The 24,584-nt window shown below is 41.6% G+C and overlaps 1 protein-coding gene across 2 annotated transcripts in view; it reads right to left on the bottom strand.

The window, feature by feature from the left end:
* SEMA6B (semaphorin 6B) overlaps window positions 1-24,584 on the bottom strand; it is a 129,225-nt gene that overhangs the window by 88,864 nt on the left and 15,777 nt on the right. For both annotated transcript variants that reach the window (XM_075281159.1, XM_075281166.1), the window contains exons 2-6: window positions 17,573-17,703; window positions 13,085-13,205; window positions 10,857-10,914; window positions 9,445-9,507; window positions 2,288-2,386 (exon numbers count right to left, since the gene is read on the bottom strand). In XM_075281159.1, coding sequence (XP_075137260.1) covers window positions 2,288-2,386; window positions 9,445-9,507; window positions 10,857-10,914; window positions 13,085-13,205; window positions 17,573-17,681 — 450 coding nt within the window. In that variant the 5' untranslated portion in view covers window positions 17,682-17,703. The remainder of the gene's footprint in view (window positions 1-2,287; window positions 2,387-9,444; window positions 9,508-10,856; window positions 10,915-13,084; window positions 13,206-17,572; window positions 17,704-24,584) is intronic.

Raw genomic sequence — 24,584 nt, 5'->3', positions numbered from 1 at the left:
GTGTGTGGAGGCAAATCTTTGTATGTATAGATTGATTGGAAGGATGGGATATACAGTAGTGATCCTTTCTGTACTACAAGTGAAATTGGACATCACATCCTAAGATTAGGGCAGCAAATAGCATTGAAATAAACCATCAGAAGGCATCTGCATGACACTAATCTACAAGTCAGACGCTCAGGTACTTGTCTCACATCAAGCACATCTAGGACATCACTAGACACTAACTGTAAAGGGAGCTGCCACTAGTCATTCTTCTGCATGCCCAAGTGTATTCAGTGTAGAATAACATTACCTAAACAACCTTTAACAGCCTTACTGATAGCATGCCAAAGCATGTAAGTGCAAGTATTTCTATGCATGGCTCTGATTCTAAATGAATTCTCAATACTGAATAAATCAAGATGCTTTGAATATTTGTTCCCACGATTTTATCATTTACATATCATTAACATGTCTATTAATTCTGTGATTTCCAGAATTATAAGACTTTTCCTTCTACATTGGCCTCCGTAGTTCTGTAGGTCCTCACATTGCTTTTATTACTAACATTTTAACAACAATGGAAAACTTAATTTTGGTTAGAGCTATAAATCCAAATATATTTACACTAGCCTTTGCAAAGTTTCCCGATATACCTAGCATCATCTGCTATATCTTACTGTTAGAGATGAGCGAACAGTGTTCTATCGAACACATGTTCGATCGGATATCAGGCTGTTCGATGTGTTCGATTCAAATCGAACATCACGTGGCAAACTCCAAAAAAAATTTGATTCCCCTCCCACCTTCCCTGGCGCTTTTTTGCACCAATAACAGCGCAGGGGAGGTGGGACAGGAACTACAACACCGGAGGCATCGAAAAAAAATCGGAAAAAGTCATTGGCTGCCGAAATCAGGTGACCTCCATTTTAGACGAATAGTGGATTTCAAATCCGGGTCATATGAGAATGTGAACTTTGTGACTAAGAGACAGGGATAGTTGTACAGGCAGGGATAGCTAGGGATAACCTTTATTTAGGTAGGAATGTTATTAAAAATAACTTTTTGGGGCGCTATCGGGTGTGTAATTGTGATTTTTGTGACAAACTTTTTCCAATAGGAATGCATTGGACAGCGCTGATTGGCCAGAGTACGGAACTCGACCAATCAGCGCTGGCTCTGCTGGAGGAGGCGGAGTCTAAGATCGCTCCACACCAGTCTCCATTCAGGTCCGACCTTAGACTCCGCCTCCTCCGGCAGAGCCAGCGCTGATTGGCCGAAGGCTGGCCAATGCATTCCTATGCGAATGCAGAGACTTAGCAGTGCTGAGCCAGTTCTGCTCAACTACACATCTGATGCACACTCGGCTCTGCTACATCTGATGCACACTCGGCTCTGCTGCTGCATCAGATGTAGCAGAGCAGAGTGTGCATCAGATGTAGCAGAGCAGAGTGTGCATCAGATGTAGCAGAGCAGAGTGTGCATCAGATGTAGCAGAGCCGAGTGTGCATCAGATGTAGCAGAGCCGAGTGTGCACACTCGGCTCTGCTACATCAGATGTAGCAATCTGATGTAGCAGAGCCGAGGGTGCACTAGAACCCCTGTGCAAACTCAGCTCACGCTAATAGAATGCATTGGCCAGCGCTGATTGGCCAGAGTACGGAATTCGACCAATCACCACTGGCTCTGCTGGAGGAGGCGGAGTCTAAGATCGCTCCACACCAGTCTCCATTCAGGTCCGACCTTAGACTCCGCTTCCTCCGGCAGAGCCAGCGCTGATTGGCCGAAGGCTGGCCAATGCATTCCTATGCGAATGCAGAGACTTAGCAGTGCTGAGCCAGTTCTGCTCAACTACACATCTGATGTAGCAGAGCCAGCGCTGATTGGCCAGAGTACGGAATTCGACCAATCAGCGCTGGCCAATGCATTTCTATGGGGAAAAGTTAGCGTGCGAAAATCGCAAGCTGACAGGGATTTCCATGAAATAAAGTGACTTTTATGCCCCCAGACATGCTTCCCCTGCTGTCCCAGTGTCATTCCAGGGTGTTGGTATCATTTCCTGGGGTGTCATAGTGGACTTGGTGACCCTCCAGACACGGATTTGGGTTTCCCCCTTAACGAGTATATGTTCCCCATAGACTATAATGGGGTTCGAAACCCATTCGAACACTCGAACAGTGAGCGGCTGTTCGAATCGAATTTCGAACCTCGAACATTTTAGTGTTCGCTCATCTCTACTTACTGTATTCAAGTCTGAACAACTAACGGTTATTTTTGTACAATGAAAATATATAAAATTACTTACACTGAAGTCCGCACATATGGGGTTGAAAGCATTAGTTCCACAAGCAAACAGGGTTTCTCCATGCAAAAGAAGGACTTTCACAAAGTTTCTGCACTCTTCCTATTGGATGGAAGGAGATTACAATTAGGGAAAATCCCAAAGTATGAAAACTATTTAAAACATTACATAAACCCATTCAAACATACTTAAATTACTTAATTATTTTATAATTTAGTGTGTTTGTATCAAAGTATTAATTTGTATACAACCCGATGAGAAATCTCTTTACCAACTGCTTTGGAAATGTGGCACGCACAAATTTGACTTTGTTTTACAGACTTTTTATGTCTAGGTCAATAGTTGTAAAGGCATTATGCAAAAAACTGATTTATTCCCTATTAATATACGTATATTGCTGATCATTGTGAATAAAGCGGTTTCTGCAGAATGTGCATCTCCTCTCCATTCACTTCAATGGGACCGCCTGAAATGACCAACGTGCAGAATTATACTACAAAAATATGGTAATGGAGCTAAAGTTACTACATAGATACAGAAATAGAACCAAAATTAATACACAGATATAGTAGAATAACCAAGATTACTACATGAATATGGTATCAGAGCAAAAATTTGTATATGCACAATGATGTGCAAAACCTTTAGGAAGGTGTGGAAAGAATGGTGCAAGATAAGAATGATTTCAAAAACAGAAGTATTAATAGTTTATTTTTGTCAATTAACAAAATATAAAGCGAATGAATAAAAGCTAAATCCAAATCACACTGCCAACATCAACTCTTCTAGGTACACTTCCCCATATTTTTTTTTTTTTTTAAGGAGCTCGGCAGACATGGCTGTTCCAAACATCTCTGAGAACTAACCACATCTTCTGTGGATGCAGGCTTGCTCAAATTCTTCTGTATTTTCAGGCAATTCCAGACAGACTTGATGATGAGATCAGGGCTTTGTGCCAGCCATATCATCACTATTAGGACTCCTTGTTCTTCTTCAAACTTCATTCACACAAAATGGCCCTGTGCTTGGCCATAAAAAAAAAAAAGTACTTTTTCACAGCCAAAGGCACACCTGAGAATAGACATAAGTCTATTGAGGGATCCATTAACTCGGCCTCAGATAGGACTTGCTCTGTTTTTTCTCAGATCACTCACATGGACCTTTAAACCAACAGTTGTATGAATAGATCCATTAAAAGTCAGTGGGACCATGTGCTGGCTGCTAAAACAATGGCCAACGCACAGCCAAGGAACCCTATCATATGAATGAGCTCTTACATTGACGATAGCTCTTTATGACAATGCTTATGATTGTGGTTGCTGTCCTGCTGTAGAATAAATTTGGAGCCAACCCAATGGTATTGTACGATGGTTACGTTTCTGCTTGTATATCTCAGCATTAAGGACACAATTAATCCTGACCAAATTCCCAAATCTGAAATAACTATAACACACAACCCAATCACATATTTGTAGATCCAGGAAAAATCCTCCCACGATTCCTGGTGCACAAAAACCAAGCCTCTCGGTTAAAGGTAAAGATAAGCCCAAAAGTAGTCAATGTGTAGCCGGAATCCAAAAGGAGTAAAAAAATAAAAAATAAAACTGTTCCTTTTAATTAGAGCATGAAAATTGTACATAAAAAGTCCAGAGTAAATGCAGGTGTAAAAAATTGCTTACTCATTTCAGGGCAATGCGCCCTTTTGTCATAGCTTCATAGGATCCCCCACCATGATTCATTGTTGTCTAAAGACATTATTATACCGCTCTCCATTTCTTCAACGAACAAACTGCCTTCTATTACAGCCAAATAATTCACATTTATTCCACACCACCTGCTGCCAGTCCCAATGTTTGCACGCATAGTTGGTTGCTTGAAGGTATGACTTTTTTTTGTAGCAATTCTTCCATGAAGATCACTTCTGGTCAGACTTCTCCTAACAGTAGATGGGTGTACCTGGATCCCACTGGTTTCAGACAGTTTTGTGCTGATGGCACTGCTGGACATCTTCTGATTTCGAAGGGACGCAAGTATGATATTTTATCTGCTGCAGTAGGTTTCTTTGGCTGACCATTGCTTCTGTGATCTTCAACATTGCCTGTTTCTTGGAAGTTCTCCAAATTTGTAGGCAAAAGAAGGCTGTAGATATCATCACGGACACATTTGATTGTCTCTAAATTTACCCCAAACATACAGCTAATGTCAGTAACCCATTAGTTACAGATGCATAGACTTTGTACAGTATGTCAGTCACTTAATCTGATACAATTGACTTTCTGAGGCTGTAAAGCAGGTACCTGTCACTAATAGCGATTGGAAAACTGCCACCTGGGAATTTAACCCTTTAGTTGTCACAGTCAATAGTGACTGCAGCATTTAAATAGTTTTTGGAGGAAGGGGGCTTGCTCCACTACGCACCAGCACCCCGCCTGCAAATGTGATTCCAGAGTGCTGATGTCTTTACATGAGCTAATGAAGGCTCCCAAATCGGTCTTCTTTATTAAGCCGTGACAGAGGCAGGGCCTAATAATCTGCTTGTCAGTATGATACATTACGCTACAAAACTGTATAATGCATTATTTTAGCAATCAGACTGCAAGTTCAAGTCTCCTAAAGAGATTAAAAACAACAAAACAAATGTGTTTAAAAAAAAATGTTTTCTAAACAATACATACAACTGTAATGTTATTTTTCCTGCATGATGAATGGAGTAAAAAATATCTTTAAAAATAATGCCACTTTCTTCCTGCCAGATATTGAAAAAATGTTATTAAAAAATGAAAAAGTGTATGTTCTCCAAAACACCATCACCATTCTTTTTTGTATTCTGTTTTTACGTCCTGCCTTTTAAAAGCCATCATTTAATTACTTTAAAGCAGGGGCATAGCCATGAACAACAGGCTTGTACCCTGAGTGCTGAATGCCAGAAGGGGTTTTAACAAGCCTCTTTGTTTCGGTCAGAGTACTTAAATACATGGCTAGGGCAGCAAACTGAATCTTTTCCCCTGGTGCAAGATAGTCTAGCACCATGTCTGTTATAAGTTCCCAGAGCAACTGAAGGGTTTGTTTTCTGTGGAACAAGCTTTACTTTCTAATGGCAATATTTCGTATTCTGCACAATGTACTAGGAGCAGGAAAAGAGTTCATGTGAATCAAATAAGACAAAAAAAAAGTTCCTCTATTTTCTTAAGGGTTTAGTTTTAGTGGTGTTCACTGTGTGGCAAAAATAACAATTTACTTCTGCAGGAGCTCCTTCTTATCTGGAGAATGGAAGCCCTGGTTGCGGAGGATTCCCAGGACCCGCCAGGTTTGACAGTGCCTGGCAGCCGTGGGTGTTGTTCCAGGAGTAGGGTTGAGCCGATCTTGACTTTTCAGGATCGATTTTAAAATCCGATTTCCGATCATTTTTCATTCGAACCCGATCTCGATCCCAATTCCGATCCCAATGCAAGTCAATGGGATTTTAAAAGCAATCCTACCCCCTGGTGTCCACTTACCTCCAGAGATGGCTGGTCCTGTGCCCTGTGCCTTCATTCTTCCTCTCGCTGCTGCTCCACGCTGCTTTTCTTCCTTCGCTGCCCCCTCCCTGCCAGGTTAGGAGAGTGTGGGCGGGTTAGGAGAGTGTGGGCGGGTACTGGGAGGGGAGACGTCACGTCTCCCCGCCTTGTACCCGCCCACACTCTAAGCCACAAGCCCCGCCTACCCAGCGCTTTAAACACTAACCTGGGAGGCGGGGCAGCGAGGCAAGAAGAAGGAGGGCACCGGAGCAGCCATCTCTAGAGGTAAGTAGATGCTAGAGATTTAGTTTAGCCTTCCATTCGAATGAATGGAGGCAGCCGGCGCGCAGGGGGTTAAGGCTGTGTGTCGGCTGCCTCCATTCATTCCTATGGAACTGCAGCGGAGCCTTCACACTGAATATACAGCGTATACTCAGTGTGAAGGCTAAGCAAAGCATTGTGAGAAAAATCACCGATCTCGATCCCACATAAAAAGATCGTGTTCGGAATTCCGATGGCAATCGTGAAATTTTCTCGATCGCCGATCGGAATCCGATCTTTTCCGAACACGATCGCTCAACCCTAGCCAGGAGTCTTCCGAGTTCTCCTCCTCTTTCTCTTGATGTGGGTCCCCTGTATTTGCGCTTTCCCCTGCCCCAAATGCTTGTTGTCTCACTTTTTTCCCTTCGTGTGTTACCTTTGTTAGTGCTGATGCATGATACCGAACTATCAGCTGTGAGCATAAGATCTCACTACCTACCAAAGGAACTAGCACATGTTATCATGATAGCTGCATATGTCCCCCACCTCTGCAAAAAACGTTTCTGCCTGTTATATCTACGTGCTGTGACCCCTCCTCGTGTCCTCCAACCACGGTCGGGCTGTATTATTAACATCACTCCGCACAGAGAACTAAATGATCCTGCAGTGTGTCTGTGTTTCTTTCTTTTTTAGTTGCTATGATTCCTAGGATTTCTCTATCTGCCATGTGTTTCCTCTCTTGTTATATACTACTGTACCATCTATGAAACTGTATCACTGAAATTTCCCCATTGTGGGACTATTAAAGGATTATCTTATCTTATCTTTTCCACAATTCAACAAATACTGTTTTGTTTTTTTTGTTTTTTTGTTTTTTTAATGTAGATTGTGAGCCCCACATAGAGCTCACAATGTACATTTTTTCCCTATCACTATGTCTTTAGAATATGGGATGGAAAACGATGCAAACACGGGGAGAACATACAAACTCCTTGCAGATGTTTATTTGCCCTTGGCGGGATTTGAACACCAGGACTCCAGTGCTGCAAGGCTGCAGTGCTAAACACTGAGCCACCGTGTGGCCCCCCAAATACTGTTGTTTTTAAAGTGGAGCTGTCACCACCTAAACGGTGAAAAAACTGAAATCTACGGTGCCCTAGACTTGTCCTATCAACAGGGCGTGAATTTTCTCTACTCTAACACTGTCTAATAAGGCTGGGTTCACAATACTGTTAGTGCTATTATAGGGTTAATAAATGCACCCATATACCTTTATCCATGTTTTGAGTGTTTTGTTTCTGGGTGTCTCTGGGGGCTCCTGGTATTTTCTGCATTTGTTTACAGGGTTCAGCTTCCTGCTATGTAACTTCCACAGTAGCTCCCTCTCACCTCCCTCCCATCCCCCTTCCACTCTCCCTCCTTCCCATACACCTCCTCCCTGTCTCTCTAGATATCTTTCCCACTACTAGATCTTTCCAACCTCCTCAGCCTAACCCCCGACCCTATTTTATACTACCCTCCAGGCTTCTTCCTATGGGACAGCCCATCCTTCTCTTCTGACGGCTGGTGCATGCTGTTCTCAGCGTTGCTCTGTGCTCTGCAGCGACAATCCACCTATACTGCGCAGGTGTGGGAGCTGTGAATTAGAGGTGGATTATTGTCAGCAGAGCACATGGCAACACTGAGACAACAGTGTGCACCGGCAGTCAGAAAAGAAGGCTGTCCCATAGGAAGAAGACTGAAAGGTAAGTATGATGGAGTGGATGAGGGGAGTAGTAGTGACGTTCCGTTTCTGGAAACAGGGAAACAGATGACCAGAAAATGTCCATTGTATACCTGTGATGTCAGAGTACTGCAGCTCTGCTACAACTTACTTGAATAGCTCCAGAACTGCAGTACTCTAGTCCCACCAATATATAACAGATGACAATTGAGTTCCTAGCTTCATCTGGTGCTGGAGGTTCATTGGTACAGCTGATCAGTGTGGGGTCCAGGTGGATATGCTGTCAGTATCGAAAATTATACTTGAGCCTGGACAGTATAGAAGGGCTCTTTTTTTTTTTTTTTTTTTTTTTTTTTATCTCTGTACTTAGATCATTATTTTTTTTTTGTTCTTTTTTTAATTGATTACTTTTACATTAGAATAGATATGACATAATCTCCACTTACCAATATGCAGTAAAATACTGAGAGGCCAGTGATTTTATGGTAGTAGGAATTAATTGATTATTGTGAGCAACCTGTATATTTAGGAATAAAGTTCCCTAGTCTTCAATCCCCAGTATTATTACATCTCAGGTTTCCGTAGTAACGACCCAAATGCTTCTGCAAATGGGAATCCAGTGCACACATTAAGGGCTATAATTAGCACTGGTACTGACATACAACCTGTCACTGCAGCTCCCTGTCGTTTTGATGGATTTGGGCTGTCATCTATTGAGTATGTGCGGCCTTTAATAGATTTTTTTTTTTTAATGTAGAAAATCAGGATTGCTAGTGTGTTTACAATGACCTTGTGGTTGTCCATAGTACTCATGAATGGAATACTTCCCCACCTTCCCCCACCATGATACCAGTGGATTAGGCAAAGCTCACAAGCAGACCACTAACATAGTGGTTATATTTGGAGACCGACAGACCCCACTGATTATAACGGGTCCAATATGTGTTTGTTATATGTTTAAACTGAAGGTAGTGGATTAAAAAGCCAAGAACATAGGACTTTTTGGTCTGCTGATTTCAGACGGACACTGTAACAAAGTGTACTGCAGAGATTCCGACGCAGTTGTAGTCAACAGTCATTGGTGAGAGGATAGAGGAGGCACAACTTTTAGGGTCCAGTCACATGGAGTAAACGCACGCTTATTTTGGCAAAACACACGTGTAAAGAATACACGTTTAAAAATAAGACTCACAATGACTTCAATTAAATTTATTTACACGTGTAAAAAACGCACCAAAAAACGCAACACATTTTTTGATGCTTTTTTTTTTTTTACACGTGTATTTTTCCAAAATGAGCGTGCATTTACTCCATGTGAATGGACCCTTGTGATACCCTGTTTTGCTATAAATGATCCTATCCTGTAAATCAAATTACATTACTTCTAGTCACTGTGACTAACACACGTGGTGACAAAAAATAATTAAAATAGATAAAATGGTGAGAGTATGGCAGCAAGACCTTAACATTTATGTAACAGGAAGTTATAAAAGATAGCTCAAAGTCCAGGAATGAGATGATAGGTGTTTGAACTAGGAGATGGGATGCAGCAAGTGGTTCATTGTCTCTTTACCCCTGCGAAATTTCATACTGCGGCAGTGTAGGTATTTGGCATTTATATACCATTAAGTCTTTGTAAATAAACTGCAGTGTTTAATAGGTTAGTCAATGTTTCCTACCTCTTGTTTTCCTTTCATTCGACATATATGTATATCTTGATGGTTTGATTTCCAGATGAATTTCTGTGTATAGATTAAAGATCAATAATACAGTTAGTGTCATGAAAACAAAGAAACAAAAATTAAACTAAATAACTGCTAATGACACTTAGGGTATGTTCACACAGTTTTTTTGGAGGTGGATTTTGACGCAGAAGCCGCCTCAAAATCTGCCTGCAAAAATGTCTCCCATTCATTTCAATTGCTTTTTTTTTCCGCTAGCGATTTTTTTGAGCTAGCAGGAAAAATAGCAGCATGCCTTATCTTCACGTGGATTCCGCGGATGAGTTAGCCACAGTCACAGTCCGTGGCTTGAGACACACTCCTACCTAGGCCCATTCATCTGGGCCTAATTAGGAGCCGGATGCCACAACGGGATGCCAATGCACTGCACTGCATTGGCATCCCATTGCGTGTAGCCACTCCAAAATTCTGCACGGCAGCAATGATTTCCGCCGTGTAAACTTACCCTTAAGGTCAGAGGCATTTACAGAAAAGATCCATAACGTCTATAAAATGCCTGCATGGGATGAAACCAAGTGTTAAAATGTATACAGTGCCTCCTATCCCAGGAGCATGATGAGGATCTACATGAATGTACATTTTCATGTACACACAAACTACAATAGAAATTTGATGCACTTCTTTATATTAATAGGATAATATCAATGACATGGCAGGTGTAAATCGAAAATAATATTTTTGAAATTTCGTGAAACCAAAGAACTAGTGTTTTCAGAAATAAACTCATTATATCAGTCTCCACACACACCAGAGGAAGTCACACAATGGTGAGAAGAAGAGTTATTCTACATGTACGCTCACATAACAGCTTATCCTGAAAAGTTAAATCAAACGAGAGCTACGTTTTAAGTATAAAATAGTTCATACTGAACTGATGTCTAAAAACTTCCATACATACTGCGCACCACATGTATCATGTATTTAATACATTTGAAAAAGGGGCATAGTTTAGCAGGAAAGTGATGTGGTTAGTGGGATGGAAACAAGGCCACATGCGTTGAAATAGTGTACATCTACCACAAAGTAAGCAAACCAATAGATGGAGTAAAATTAAACAAAACAAAAAAAAAAAAAAAACCTCTAACGTGTCTAGTAAGCACTGTCAGCCACTGTGATCAAATCTGCTGCATCACGCTGCCCGGTCTATGTTTACATTTTCTAAACATTTGACAACATTACTAAATCTGCCCTTTGTGTATATTGATGAATGTCCTTCATTTAAAAGTATTTTTCTTCTTTTTATTTATTACTGCCTGAACCAGAAACATTTAAATAGTTTACAAAGCACATATTTTACAAACATATTACTTTTCAATTTATTCATTCCATTTGTAGAGATCTTTGCTCACCTTTTGGTACTTCAAATCTAAAGTGTTGGAATCCAGCAATATTTGATAGAGAGCATCCCTGCAAGTAAAGACAATTGTATTGACAACCTACACACAATAAGAATGGCTATTATAGTCAACAGAAAGCAAACAGTATTAACTGAAGTGAAGGAATGAACATTATACTGATACAGCTAGTGTGACCATGAATGAACTCATCCGACACCTGGATGAGTTCACTCGCGCGTCGGAGGGCTATACGGACCTTACTGAGCATGCACAGTACACTCTGTTCGGCAAATACTTCGCGGAGCGTACTGCACATGCGCACAATTGCCTCCTCGCAAATATGGCCGCCGGCCGGTATGCGCAGTCGGCTCTAATAATGTCTCGCTGCCAGAGCCGACTGCGCAAGCGTCACCCATGACGACGAAAGAAGAGGACACAGAAGGGGAGGAGGCAGATCAGGAAGAAGGCGTGGCTGGATTTCCCAGATCCGGCAGCAGTGGGGACGCCTCCATCGGCGTATGAGCGCTGGGGCCCTCCCTCATTGCTCCCGGACACTCATTAGCATACTGGGAAAAAAAACGGTATTTCGGATGACCGGCACGGCGGAGACCACATCAAAAGGTAGGACAAATAGTCTCTCTTAAGGCTATTCCGACGTGTTCATTAGAAAAAAAAACATGTTTTAATGGTAGAATCCCGTTAAAAGGATTGTCAAGGATTACCTGATTGGTCGATGGAAAAGGGGTTGATGATAGCAATTTAGCTGTATGGAGCTGCTTCTGATGCCCAAGTTTACACAATACAAGGCTAGGAGTAGAGAGCTCCATTCCATGTATACTGGCCGGGCGCCCGTACTGAAGGTCAGCTCCCAGTACAGTAGTGGATGCAATCATGGGTGACTATGAGTGTTATCTGCAGAGGTGTTATCTTTTGTTTTGATCCTGTCTGTCTTATTTTTGATGTTCATGAGGAGATTGCTGTAATGAAAATATCTACAGAATTGTCACATACCGGTCTATTATTGGGCTTACTGGTCACAGTGAAAACTGCAGAAAATAGTACTTTTTTATAAATATGAATAGTGACATGGAAAAAAATTAAATCATGTGTAAAACATTCTGTCAAAAAAGGACATGTGAATAGACCCACTGTCACTGATTTTAAAACAGCTATTTGATGGCCATTTTTTAACTGTCATGTCAATAAAGCCATAAACCTCCTCTTTCTCCAGTATTTTCAGGGGAAGTTGAAGTAGGCTCCTTAAAAGCAGCTAGCAGGTTCCTACAGTCCACTAGGGACATATTATTTGGAGATACTTTGAATTAGAATACATTTTACCACTTGCAATTACTGGTGGATTATTACAAATACTCATGTGATTTTCCCTATGACGAGCTATTAGAAAGTGAAGGGCATATATCGGGGGATAAGTTGAAGGGGTGCGGAAGGCACAATTGTCTTAGGGGCCCATAAGCTATCATCCCAATAAGAGGAAACCAGCACTATAAGTGATACATTATTGTTCAGAGGTCTGGAATAGATTGGGGACCAGGAGGTACATGCTACGCCTCTGGCATATACGTTCTTATCTATGGGTCTTATACTATCTGTCTCTCTAAAAGTTCTGAACTGTAGGTTAACATATTTTTTAAAACAAACCTTTCAGGTCAATATAGGAAACTAAACCACAAGTCCTTATGGATAAGGGGTTTAGTGTCCCAAATAGACCTGCAGCAACGCCATCAGTGCCCACAATAAAAAACAAAAAAAAAACAAAAAAAAACATATGTACTTACCTAGAGAAGAGTCCAATGAGTCCCATAGGTCTAATTTGGGATGCCCAACTGTCCCTCAGCTTCACTGTGCATATGTCTGAGGTCTGGTGAATGCCCACTGAAACTGAGGTGTACTCCTCTGGCTTTACTGAAAAACTGTCTACACTGGCAGTATAGGAGCTGCATGAGAATAAATGGGTTTTTTTGTTTGTTTTTAATGCAGGCAAAAACCGCATTATAACAGGGATTTTGGGACACTAAACACCCAGTTCATAATAACCTCTGGGTGATTTAGTGTCACAAATCCTCTTGAGAGGTTCTCTTTAAAGAAAGCAGTAACACTCTGAAATGACACATATCATAATTCAACCAACTATTACTGACTTGGTATTCCCTCAGTGAAAATATCGAAGAGCGACTTGATCTGATCACCTATTAATATAAATAATTAAATGTGTCTTTTACCTGTCCCCAATGTACAGTGTCCTATTGACTTTTAGAAATTTCTGAATGTTTAAATGGCTGGTTTTCTTTGAAGGAGCTCTATTGAGACCATTCCCAATAAATACAGGATATGTCTGGAGATCTAAAAGATAAGTAAACAGTGGAAGCAAAATATAATCACAATTTGTATTTATAGACAAGATATTAATTGTGCTAAAATAGGACGACAAGAAATATAAAGATCATTTGGGATACAATGGAGTGAAATAAGTATTAAACATTTCACCAATGGGTCATTCCACATCAAGTGGACCAGTTCTTAAAATCGTCCCCACTCGACCTTCTCCGATTTTGCAGAAAATTTATAAGGATGTACATGTATGTTTGAAACGAGGTTCTGTAAATTTTTAGGGCCAAGTATCAAATACCTGGGGCACTGTTGACCTTTCACTGGAGGAGCCACCAAGACCGCGGCTTCAGCTAAGAGGATTTTGCAAACTTTGGCACATAGTCATTAGAGTTCTATACTGGCTATGATGCTGAAATTTGACATACTAGCTCAACTTTTGCTGCTAAACACGATAAAATTATTACCGGCTATCACAAAACAATATATCGGCCGCAATTTTGTGTCAAAGTAGCTTGAAAATCACGCTGCATGACATTTTTTATGCCAAACTTTGCCCAAATATAACTCAAGACCAAAAACCAATAGTAACTGGTGCTTTGCCCTGTACTCCAAACATCTACATGACTTTGCATTGCTGCAATATCATGGTCAAAGCATATGTATTTGTGGAGATTCACACCCACATATGATAAAAAACATATAAAATTCAAATTTTACCTATTTTTAGGTCAAATTTCTCAAAAAGGGTACCCCTAAAATCTATTAATTCTGATATCATTGGAAAGAGCGCATTTTTCTCTACAAGGATCATCGGGGGGTTTTTTTTGAGTCTCTCAGTTTAAGAAAAGAAAAATGCCACTGAAAATGTTTTTTTTTTTAATCATACGCAATGAATGGTAACTGCACTATTCAAACCCTTGCGTTGGTCTATAGTGGTTATACCACTACCAATTCCCTAAGAATTAGTATTATAATCCTATTAAGAAAGAATTGTAATAATGCTGTCTTTCGAGAATTGGCAGCCCCATCGCCTAGGAGCCATGGCCAATAGCCGTGCAAGGCCAGCCACGGGCGGTCTCTTTATCGCAGGTTCCGAAGCCTGAGGGTGGGTGTCTTTGCCTAGGATCCCAAGCCTAATATTGGGTATCTTTTGTTGGTTCCCAAGCCATAATGTTCAGTCTAAGTGGTCTGGAATTGTTGCTGAATTTGCAACATAATCGGTTCAGAGAAGCTGTATTGTCGTCCCATTGCTGTTGCAGCTGGTGCTGGAAGTATTGCAATGATTGACTGCTCGGGAATCCAGCAGGTATCATTTCTCACTGGCCAGTGAAAGAAGCCAGCTGGTCCATGAGGATGCATAAAATTTATTAATGCATCATCGTCGTCGACTGAAATTTCAGAAATATTTCCAATCCACCAGTTGCTATCGTAAATGCAGGCAATGTATTGCCCTGGCTGGAGGTTTGCAATTGGCACAAAAGGCATTTCTGATCTGACAGATCTATCTACATGTGCAATGAAAGATGATGTGTCATTTGACACCCAATCTTTTTGTCATCAATTGGCACAAACTGGTGATTTTGTCTTGTTCCAGCAATTGTATGTCCATCTTTGAACCTTTCCTCTTGAACTACCCGTATTTCGTCAATTTTTAAATGGTGAAGCTGCGCATAACATCAGCTTGTGCATAATCAGTGATTGCTCACGAGTCACGACATGACACAGTTGCAGTCCACACTTTCTTAACAGTAATTGTGGAGTATCTCAAGACTCTTATCTGTGGGATTCGTCATATCCACTACTTCAGCGATGGATCTGCAGCCCAGTACAAAAATTTCAAAAATTTTCTCAACTTGTGCCACCACAATGCTGATTTCAATATCAGCACTGAATGGAATTTTTTTGGTACCAGTCATGGAAAGTCGCCCTGTGATGGGATTGGAGGGACAGCAAAGAGGTTGGCAGCTCGTGCCAGTCTTCAACGCCCAACTGAAAACCAAAAACTGACACATCATCTTTCATTGCCCATGTAGATAGATCTGTCAGATCAGAAATGCCTTTTGTGCCAATTGCAAACCTCCAGCCAGAGCAATACATTGCCTGCATTTACAATAGCAACTGGTGGATTGGAAATATTTCTGAAATTTCAGTCGACGACCATGATGCATTAATAAATTTTATGCATCCTCATGGACCAGCTAGCTTCTTTCACTGGCCAGTGAGAAATGATACCTGCTGGATTCCCGAGCAGTCAATCATTGCAATACTTCCAGCACCAGCTGCAACAGCAATGGGACGACAATACAGCTTCTCTGAACCGATTATGTTGCAAATTCAGCAACAATTCCAGACCACTTAGACTGAACATTATGGCTTGGGAACCAACAAAAGATACCCAATATTAGGCATGGGATCCTAGGCAAAGACACCCATCCTCAGGCTTCAGAACCTGCGATAAAGAGACTGCACGGCTATTGGCCATGGCTCCTAGGCGATGGGGCCGCCAATTCTCGAAAGACTATTATTACAATTCTTAATAGGATTATAATACCAATTCTTAAGGAATTGGTAGTGGTATAACCACCATGGACCAATGCAAGGGTTTGAATAGTGCAGTTACCATTCATTGAATATGATTAAAAAAAAAAACATTTTCAGTGGCACTTTTCTTTTCTTAAACTGAGAGACTCCAAAAAAAAACCCGATGATCCTTGTAGAGAAAAATGTGCTCTTTCCAATGATATCAGAATTAATATATTTTAGGGGTAACCTTTTTGAGAAATTTGACCTAAAAATAGTTAAAATTTGAATTTTATACGTTTTTCATCATATGTGGGTGTGAATATCTCCACAAATACATATGCTTTGACCATGATATTGCAGCAATGCAAAGGCATGTAGATGTTCGGTGTACAGGGCAAAGAACCAGTTACTATTGGTTTTTGGTCTTGAGTTATATTTGGGCAAAGTTTGGCATAAATGTCATGCAGCGTGATTTTCAAGCTACTTTGACACAAAATTGCGGCCGATATATTGTTTTGTGATAGCTGGTAATAATTTTATTGTGTTTAGCAGCAAAAGTTGAGCTAGTATGTCAAATTTCAGCATCATAGCCAGTATAGAACTCTAATGGCTATGTGCCAAAGTTTGCAGAATCCTCTTAACTGAAGCCACAGTCTTGGTGGAACCTCCAGTGAAAGGTCAACAGTGCCCCAGGTATTTGATATCTGGCCCTAAAAATTTACAGAACCTTGTTTCAAACATACATGTACATCCTTATAAATTTTCTGCAAAATCGGAGATGGTCGAGTGGGGAGCACTGGTCCACTTGACATGGAATGACCCCAATTTGCCAAGGAAGATATATTTCTAAAGGTGCTATTGACATGAAATTTTCACAAGATGTTAGTAATAACCAATCCAAGAAAATTGGAGACGTGTTCAAAATATATACATTTTTTTTTTTTTCTTTTTAGAAACAGCATGGTATAACAAAATAAGTAATCCTGTCAACTCACAGAAAATGCAGGCGCACACAATCACTGGTCTGACTGACCAACTGGAAATTTCCACACCAGTGAGGACCAGGTAAATGTTAGGCTGAGTTCACATAGGGTATTTTGGTCAGGATTTTGAGGCCGTATCCGCCTCAAAATCCTGACTAAAAAGACGGCTCCCATTGAAAAAAATGGGAGCGGGTCAGTTCTTTTTTCCAGGTGCGGTTTTTCCCTCTTCCCGACTAGGTCCATTCATTTCGGCCTAATCCGGAGCGGAGTGCATGACTGGATGCTAATGCACTGCACCAGCATCCGGTCGCAGCTACCCGTTCTTTGGTCTGTTTGGACTCGCCTTAGGGTGCATTCACACTTCAGATATGCTGACTGATTCTGAACGTTAAAACACGTTCCGAATCAGCACATATACAGCAGATCCCATTCATTTCAATGGGAACCAGCATACGAGCGCTCCCCATTGAAATGAATGGGCTGCTTTTTTCTCTATAGGGCCCCTTCACACGGCGTAAGCGCTGGGCTCATTCCGAGCCATACACGCGAGCGCTTAACACTTCCCATTCACTTCAATGGGAGCGCTCGTAGAGTTAAAAGCAGCCCATTCATTTCAATGGGGAGCGCTCGTATGACGGCTCCCATTAAAATGAATGGGATCTGCTGTATACGCGCTGATTCTGAACGTGTTTTAACGTTCAGAATCAGTCAGCGTATCTGAAGTGTGAATGCACCCTTAGAACAGAATTAGCAGAGATCAGTGAGGTAACACTTTTTTCTAATTTTGTTTTCTCATGCTTATCCTGTAAAATAAGTAATCCTTGTAAATATTTTTAAACAATAAAAAAATAAGTAAATAAAAAATGTATTTACCTTCAACCCCGACTGTAATAATTGGTTCTGCCTCTTCTGGAAATGAATAAACCCCAAGACTTCTTGTTATCACAAAACAAAACCACAGAAGCCCAGCGTGGGGGAGCATGGTATATAAACCAAATAAAATTCTAGAAAAGCAAGGAAGAATATTTTTTTTTTAATATGGCAATATTTTAAGATAATGTGCTTAATCTATTTATCAGACACATCAGAAGCAGCATGATTTATGAACTCACCTTTGCTACCTGTTAATACTATTTTCTCTGTTCAAATGAATAATAATTATTATTATATTTATATTATAATATTCCCTCTCATATATACACATGCGGACATTTTTTTCGTTTTTGACTCTCCTCCTTCTAAACCCCATAACTTTTTTATTTCTCTGCTCCCAGAGCCATATGAGGTCTTAATTTTTGCGGGACAAATTTTTCTTCATGATGCCACCATTAATTATTCTATATAATGTACTGGGAAGTAGGAAAAAAATTCAGAATGGGGTGGATTTGAAGAAAAAATGCATTTCTGCGACTTTCTTACGGGCTTTGGTTTTATGGCGTTCACTATGCAGCCAAATTGACATGTCACCTATATTCTGTGTTTCGGTACGGTTCCAGGGATACCAAATTTATATGGTTTTATTTACATTTTGACCCCTTAAAAAAAATACAAAACTGTGTTAAAAAAAATTTTTTCTAAAAGTCGCCATATTCCGACAGCCGTAACTTTTTTATACGTCAGTGTACAGGGATACATAGGGCGTCTTGAGTGAGGGATCAAGACAGGCCAGAGTAGGGATGCTGCAATCCCAAAAATTTACTTGCATCAGAAAAAACTTGCATGAGTTATAGCTGAGTCAGCGCCACTTAATAATTTTGGGACATCTTATGTTGGAGCACAACTGGATTAAGAGCAATGCACAAAGCGGCAGTATAATAAATCAGTAGCGTGTGCACCAGAGGGAAGCACATACCCTCACAATAAAGTTATTCAGTAACATTATACTACACACATAGGCTCATTATCAAATAGAAGGACTTTTTTTTTTTCTTTACAAAATACAAAGTACAAAATGCTAAGTGAACATTGATCAAATGGTACAGAAGGAAGGTACTGGAAGGTTATATGTAAATTAGTTCTCCAAATGGGTGGTCACCTTTTGTTTACAAGTTTCCCACTCACTTAGTGAAGTTGAGCAGTAAGCTCCCAGCTGTCAAACAACCCCATTCACACCACTGGAAAAACAGTGCCTTGGTCATCTTCAACTAAGGCTTTAGGGCAGGGGTCTCAAACTCAATTTACCCGGGGCCCGCTGGAGGTAGAGTCTGGGTGAGGCTAGGCCGCATCAGGTTTTCACAATTTTTTCTTTTCTAAAAGTCGTCATATTCTGACAGCCGTATTTTTTTTATACATCCGTGTACGGGGATGCATAGGGCGTCTTTTTTTGCGGGCTGGGTGTACTTTTTAGTTCTACCATTTTCGGAAAATGTTATTGCTTTGATCACTTTTTATTAAAATTTTTATCAGAATCAAAACAGTGAAAAAACGGCGGTTTGGCACTTTTGACTATTTTTCCCGCTACGGCGTTTACCGAACAGGAAAAAATTTTTTATAGATTTGTAGAGCGGGCGATTTCGGACACAGGGATACCTAACATGTATGCGTTTCATAGTTTTTAACTACTTTTATATGTGTTCTAAGGAAAGGGGGATGATTTGTATTTTTAATACTTTTTACATTTTTCTATATTTTTACTTTTTTTTTTTTTTTCCTTTCATTTATTAGACCCCCTAGGGGTGTTGAACCCCAGGGGGTCTGATCACTAATGCAATGCATTACAATGCTAATGCATTGCAAAAAATCATCATTTCGTTTGCAGGCTGCATAGACCAGCCTGCAAAAGAAAGAACTTGCAGACAAGCCTGGGAGCCTTGTAAAGGCTCCCGGCTGTCATGCCAAGGTGACGTCGGCCCTGGAGCATGCTTAAAGCAGTAGACACCTGGTGGCTATGGCGGCCGCCTGGCTCCCGGGCGGTTGCCATAGTTACACACCTGACATGCACCGTACTATTACGGCGCATGTCGGGAAGGGGTTAATGAAAGAAAAACCTATATTGGTCACAGATAACTGTTTTTTTTCCGCAAAGTGAGCATGGGAATCGCATGAATCCCATCCCCTTTGCTTACACTGTAAAACGCTGTGATTTTTCCCACAGCGTCTCCGCTGCGGGCAAATCGCAGCGTTTACGTCCCGTGGGGCCCCGGCCTTAATCTCTTAGGCGAAGGCCCCACTGGGCAGAAACACAGCGCTAAAGCGCTGCAGGAAGAACTGCGGCGTAAACACATTGTGGTTCTTCCCCGGAAAAGTTCCCGGAGTTTACCTCTGCGAACTTTCTGTTACAATTATATCTATAACAAAGCCGCTGGCGTTTCCGTAGATATAATTGACATGCAGCGATTTTCAAAACTGCAACTACGATTTTTTCCACAAAGTGGGCATGGGATTCACATAAATCCCATCCACTTTGCAAGTACTGTAAAATGCTGCAATTTTTACCGCAGCGTTTCTGACCAGTGGGGCCCTGGCCTGAAGAAGTTTTTCTGGGCTCTTTTGTTACCACTCATATCATTCGACTCTTTGATTTGTCATCAATTTTCCTCCTGCGGCCACGTCCAGGGAGGTTGGCTACAGTTCAAAAGGATCTTAAATCTCTATATAATATGGGCAACTGTAGTCACAGGAACATCAAGCTGCTTGGAGATGGTCTTATAACCTTTACCTTTAACATGCTAGTCTATAATTTTCTTTTTAAGGTCCTGAGACAACTCTTTCCTTCGCTTCCTCTAGTCCATGTTGAGTGTGGTACACACCATGTCACCAAACAGCACAGTGAGTATCTGTAGCCCTATATACAGGCCCACTGACTGATTACAAGACTGTAGACACCTGTGATGCTAATTAGTGGCCACACATTGATTTAACATGTTTTTTTGGTCACATTATTTTCAGGGGTCCCATAATTTCTGTCCAGGCCTGTTTCATGAGTATTATTTTTTTTTTAATGAGTGAAAAAAAAAAAAAGCTAGCAGAACCCATTGTAATCAATGGGACGCTTTTTTTTCAGCACTGAAAATTCACCGCTAAAAAAGCGCCATTTTCCTCTGTGTGAAAGGACCCTAAGGGTAAGTTCACATGGAGTTTTTTGGCGAGGATTTTGGAGAGGAGAAAATCCGCTTCAGGAATTCGGAAGTGGTTTTTTGAGGTGTTTTTTACATGATGCCATTTTTGGAGCGTTTTTTGAGAGGCGTTTTTAAACCTTAAAGAACCCGCTAGCAGTTTTTGAAGTGTTTTTTGCAAAACCCACATAAAAAAAAACGCAATGCGGATTTTTCACCTTCCGATGACTCCTGTTGTTTTTTTCAGGCAGAATCCTCCTGAAGAAAGGTCAGCTCGCTTCTTTTTTCTGCTAGTGTAAAAAAAAACGCTAGTGTAAAAAAAAAATCTAGCGGATCCTATAGAAGTCAATTGGTAGGAGTTTTTTGGAGGCAGATTAGAGGCAGATTACGCGTCAAAATCCAGACCAAACAACTCTGTGTGAACTTACCCTAAAAGGGTATTTACTGCCTGGCAGATTGATAGTACTTTTAGTCACAGAATACACTACGAACATGGCCCAAAACTTCCTTAGGCAAGGGCCCTACGTGGCCTAAATGCAGCAGAGGTTTCACTTTTTGTGAAATGTGCTGTGGGAAAAACTGTGATGCGTTGCCGCAGTGGTTTTTCAGCAATTTTTGGTTGCAGCCTGCTACATGGAGCTTTAGCTTAACACAGCCCCATATTTCAAAACTGACGCGTGTTAATTTATTTGGCAATAACATCAAAACGATTTAACTTCTTAAACATTATGGAAACACAGCGGTTTTGGCTGCAGTGAAAATTTAGAGAAAAAAGCTGTGTTTTACAGTACCAGCAAACTGAATGAGATTTAAGTTACCGTATATACTCGAGTATAAGCTGACCGGAATATAAGCCGAGGCCCCTAATTTTACCACAAAAAACTGGGAAAACATATTGACTGGAGTATAAGCCAAGGGGGGGAGGGGGAAATGCAGCAGCTGCTGGAAAATTTCAAAAATTAAAATGGACAGAATTTTTGGGTGCAGTAGATGCTGGGTGCTGGGGAAGGGGAGGGGGTGTTTTGGTTGTCTATCTGCCCCTTCCCTAAGCTTGAGGACTGTTTTTTTTTTCCCCCCACTTGCAACTCAGCCTGGCTGAATACAGCGTATCTGCAGTGCTCCTATTAACCCCTTCCGGACAGAACAGGAGTACTGCAGATACCCTATATTCAGTAGACCGGGCACTTTCAGACACAGGGATACCTAATATGTATGTGTTTCACAGTCATTTTCTACTTTGAGGGCGGGGTCACACCAGTGCCATTTCCGTTATGCAGGTTTCCGTTTCCTGCCTGAGAAACTGGGCAGGAGACGGAAACCGGCAGGCAATTTTCAAACCCATTAATTTAACCCTCAAACATTCCATTTATTTACTTTCCAGAAATGAACGTGCAGCATTTCAGTGCCGGTATGTTGCAGCTTTTGGAGTGTTTGTCTCTGGGCACAGCATATTGTGCATTGAAATTACATATTTCTGTAAAAAATGTAATTTTTTTTGTTTTTATAAGCTGCGCATTAATTTCTTGGAAATAATGCAACACGGGGTGTGGCCTGGTGCTAAAAGTCATACTTGCTCCTACATAGTCCTAATCTTTGGCCCTGACTGAGGATTCTTCTCTGCCTGCATTTCTTGTCGCAGACCTGCTGCTCCTGCCTGTGTAATGATGACTGCTGCACATACTCTGGACCTAGTACGGCCGCCATCTTCCTTGTGCTGTGCTGGCATTTGCAGGGTTAGGCAAGTCCTCCTGCAGTTGCCTTCATCACTGCACCTGATTGCTACACTTTCCTGGCTATCCCTGGGCTGTGAACTTCCTTCTCTGCACTTGCAACAGAGCACTCCTCTGCCTTTTTTGTAAGTAGAACCCTGCACATTTTAGACACTATCCTGGGCTGGCTCTCTGCCTACTCCACCTGGCAGGACCTTCAACTGGCCTATGGTGCATGGCCTACTCCTGGAGAACTCAGCATATATTTGCTCCCTACCACTGATAACTCTCTTGCATTGTTTTACTTTTATACTGCTAGCTGCCTCTCCCCTACCTTGGGACTTTTTGGCTTGCACAACCTATACTTTATTGTGACAACAGCACCCTGTTGCCTTCCACGCTGCTCATTCCTGCTCTCCAGCATTCAATCACTGCACCCCTGATGTCAGGATAACTACTCAGCTCTCCGTCACAACTGGCCTGCCAGCACTAATGGGTTGCTTAGAAATTCTAGGCTGCCCACCTGCCTGCTCTCCTGCTAACATGTCTGCCCTGTCCCAGAAGCCTAAAGCCCACAAACTAAGGGAGGACTTGATGGCTTGGTATACGCTACCCAAATTATTCCGATCTCCTTGCCCTTCTGGCTCAGCCAGCAGTGGATCACCCCACAGTAGCACCACTTCACTTGCTGCCTCTGTCCACTAACCTAGAGCAGGTGTCTGGACCACCGATCTAGACCCCTCGGCCCTTTTCAATAAAATACAGCAGTTATTCTCCACTGAACTATCTAAAGAAGTTACCAATGTTACCAAACAAATTCAAGATCTGGGCTCCAGGGTCACAGAGTGGATGAGGTCCCTGACGCATTGGAGGAGGATAAAACTTGCCTTGATGACTATGCATAGAGGCTTGGGGCTATTGATTTGAAATTAGAGGATGTGAAAAACAAATCCAATACCTGGGTTAGAGGAAAGGCAGAAACTGTAATCACACTTCGTAAGTTTATTACAACACTTACTACAACAAGACCTCGACTCCACCTTGACCCCAGCTCACTAAACTGATTGTTGCACATCCATTAGCAAAGGCAGTTGGCAGGTCACTCTTATGGAAGCTTCCCTGAAAATTCTATATCGGACTTATTTGGTCCCCTATAGAGTCCACAGTTTTTACCCTATGGTCTCACCCCTCTGTTTTAAGGGTTGTAACGCCTTAGGCACTACTCTCCATATCTGACGGTCCTGCCCTCATGCCCATTACTTTTGAATGGCTATTCGTAGACTAGCACCACAGTTTTTGGGATATTCAAATCCATTGTCTGCACCAATCTTTTTCCTAGGCCTTACACCAATCAGCCTTAAAGGGAACCTATCATTCAGATCAAACTTTTTGTGACTAACACGTAGGAATAGCCTTAAGAAGGCTATTCGTCTCCTACCTTTAGATGTCTTCTCCGCGCCGCCAAATGAGCTCTCTCGCAGCACTGGGGGCGGGCCCCAGCGCTCAAACAGCACTGGGGGCTGTGGGCATGCGCAGTTGGCTCTGCCCAAGGCCTACAAGTTTCACCGCCTGCGCCAGAAGAAGAGGTGTAAAGAGGATGTTCCTGAAGAAGATGGAGGCGGCGCTGGAGAGTTCTCTCACAGCATTGGGGACGCCCCTAGTGCAGTTTGAGCACTGGGGCCCGCCCCCAGTGCTGCAAGAGAGCTCATTTGCATACCGGCGAAAACCAGGATTTCTACGGAATGGCGGCGCGGAGAAGACAGGCTAAAGGTAGGAGACAAATAGCCTTTCTTAAGGCTATTCCTACGTGTTAGTCAAAAAAATTTGGATCTGAATGATAGGATCCCTTTAAATATGCTAAACATAAATTGTTCCAGTATATTTTGATGGTTGCACGCATTCATATTGCTTTCAGTTGGAAGAGATCTTATATCTCCTTGGCTGATGTTATGCAACGAGTTGACATTATCATGCTTCATGATAAAATTAATGCCACCATCTCTGATACTTGTCCCCTCTTTGATAAAGTTTGGATCAATAGGACCAATATCCAATATCATACTGTCTTCAGCTATGATCGGGTCATGTGAGCTTTGCCCTTCTTTCTTTTTGGGCAGGGTG

The sequence above is a fragment of the Leptodactylus fuscus genome, chromosome 1, assembly GCF_031893055.1.
Source record: "Leptodactylus fuscus isolate aLepFus1 chromosome 1, aLepFus1.hap2, whole genome shotgun sequence".
NCBI lineage: Eukaryota > Metazoa > Chordata > Amphibia > Anura > Leptodactylidae > Leptodactylus > Leptodactylus fuscus.
The sequence above is the reverse complement of the archived record's forward strand: the minus strand, read 5'-3'. Positions and strand labels throughout refer to the sequence as shown.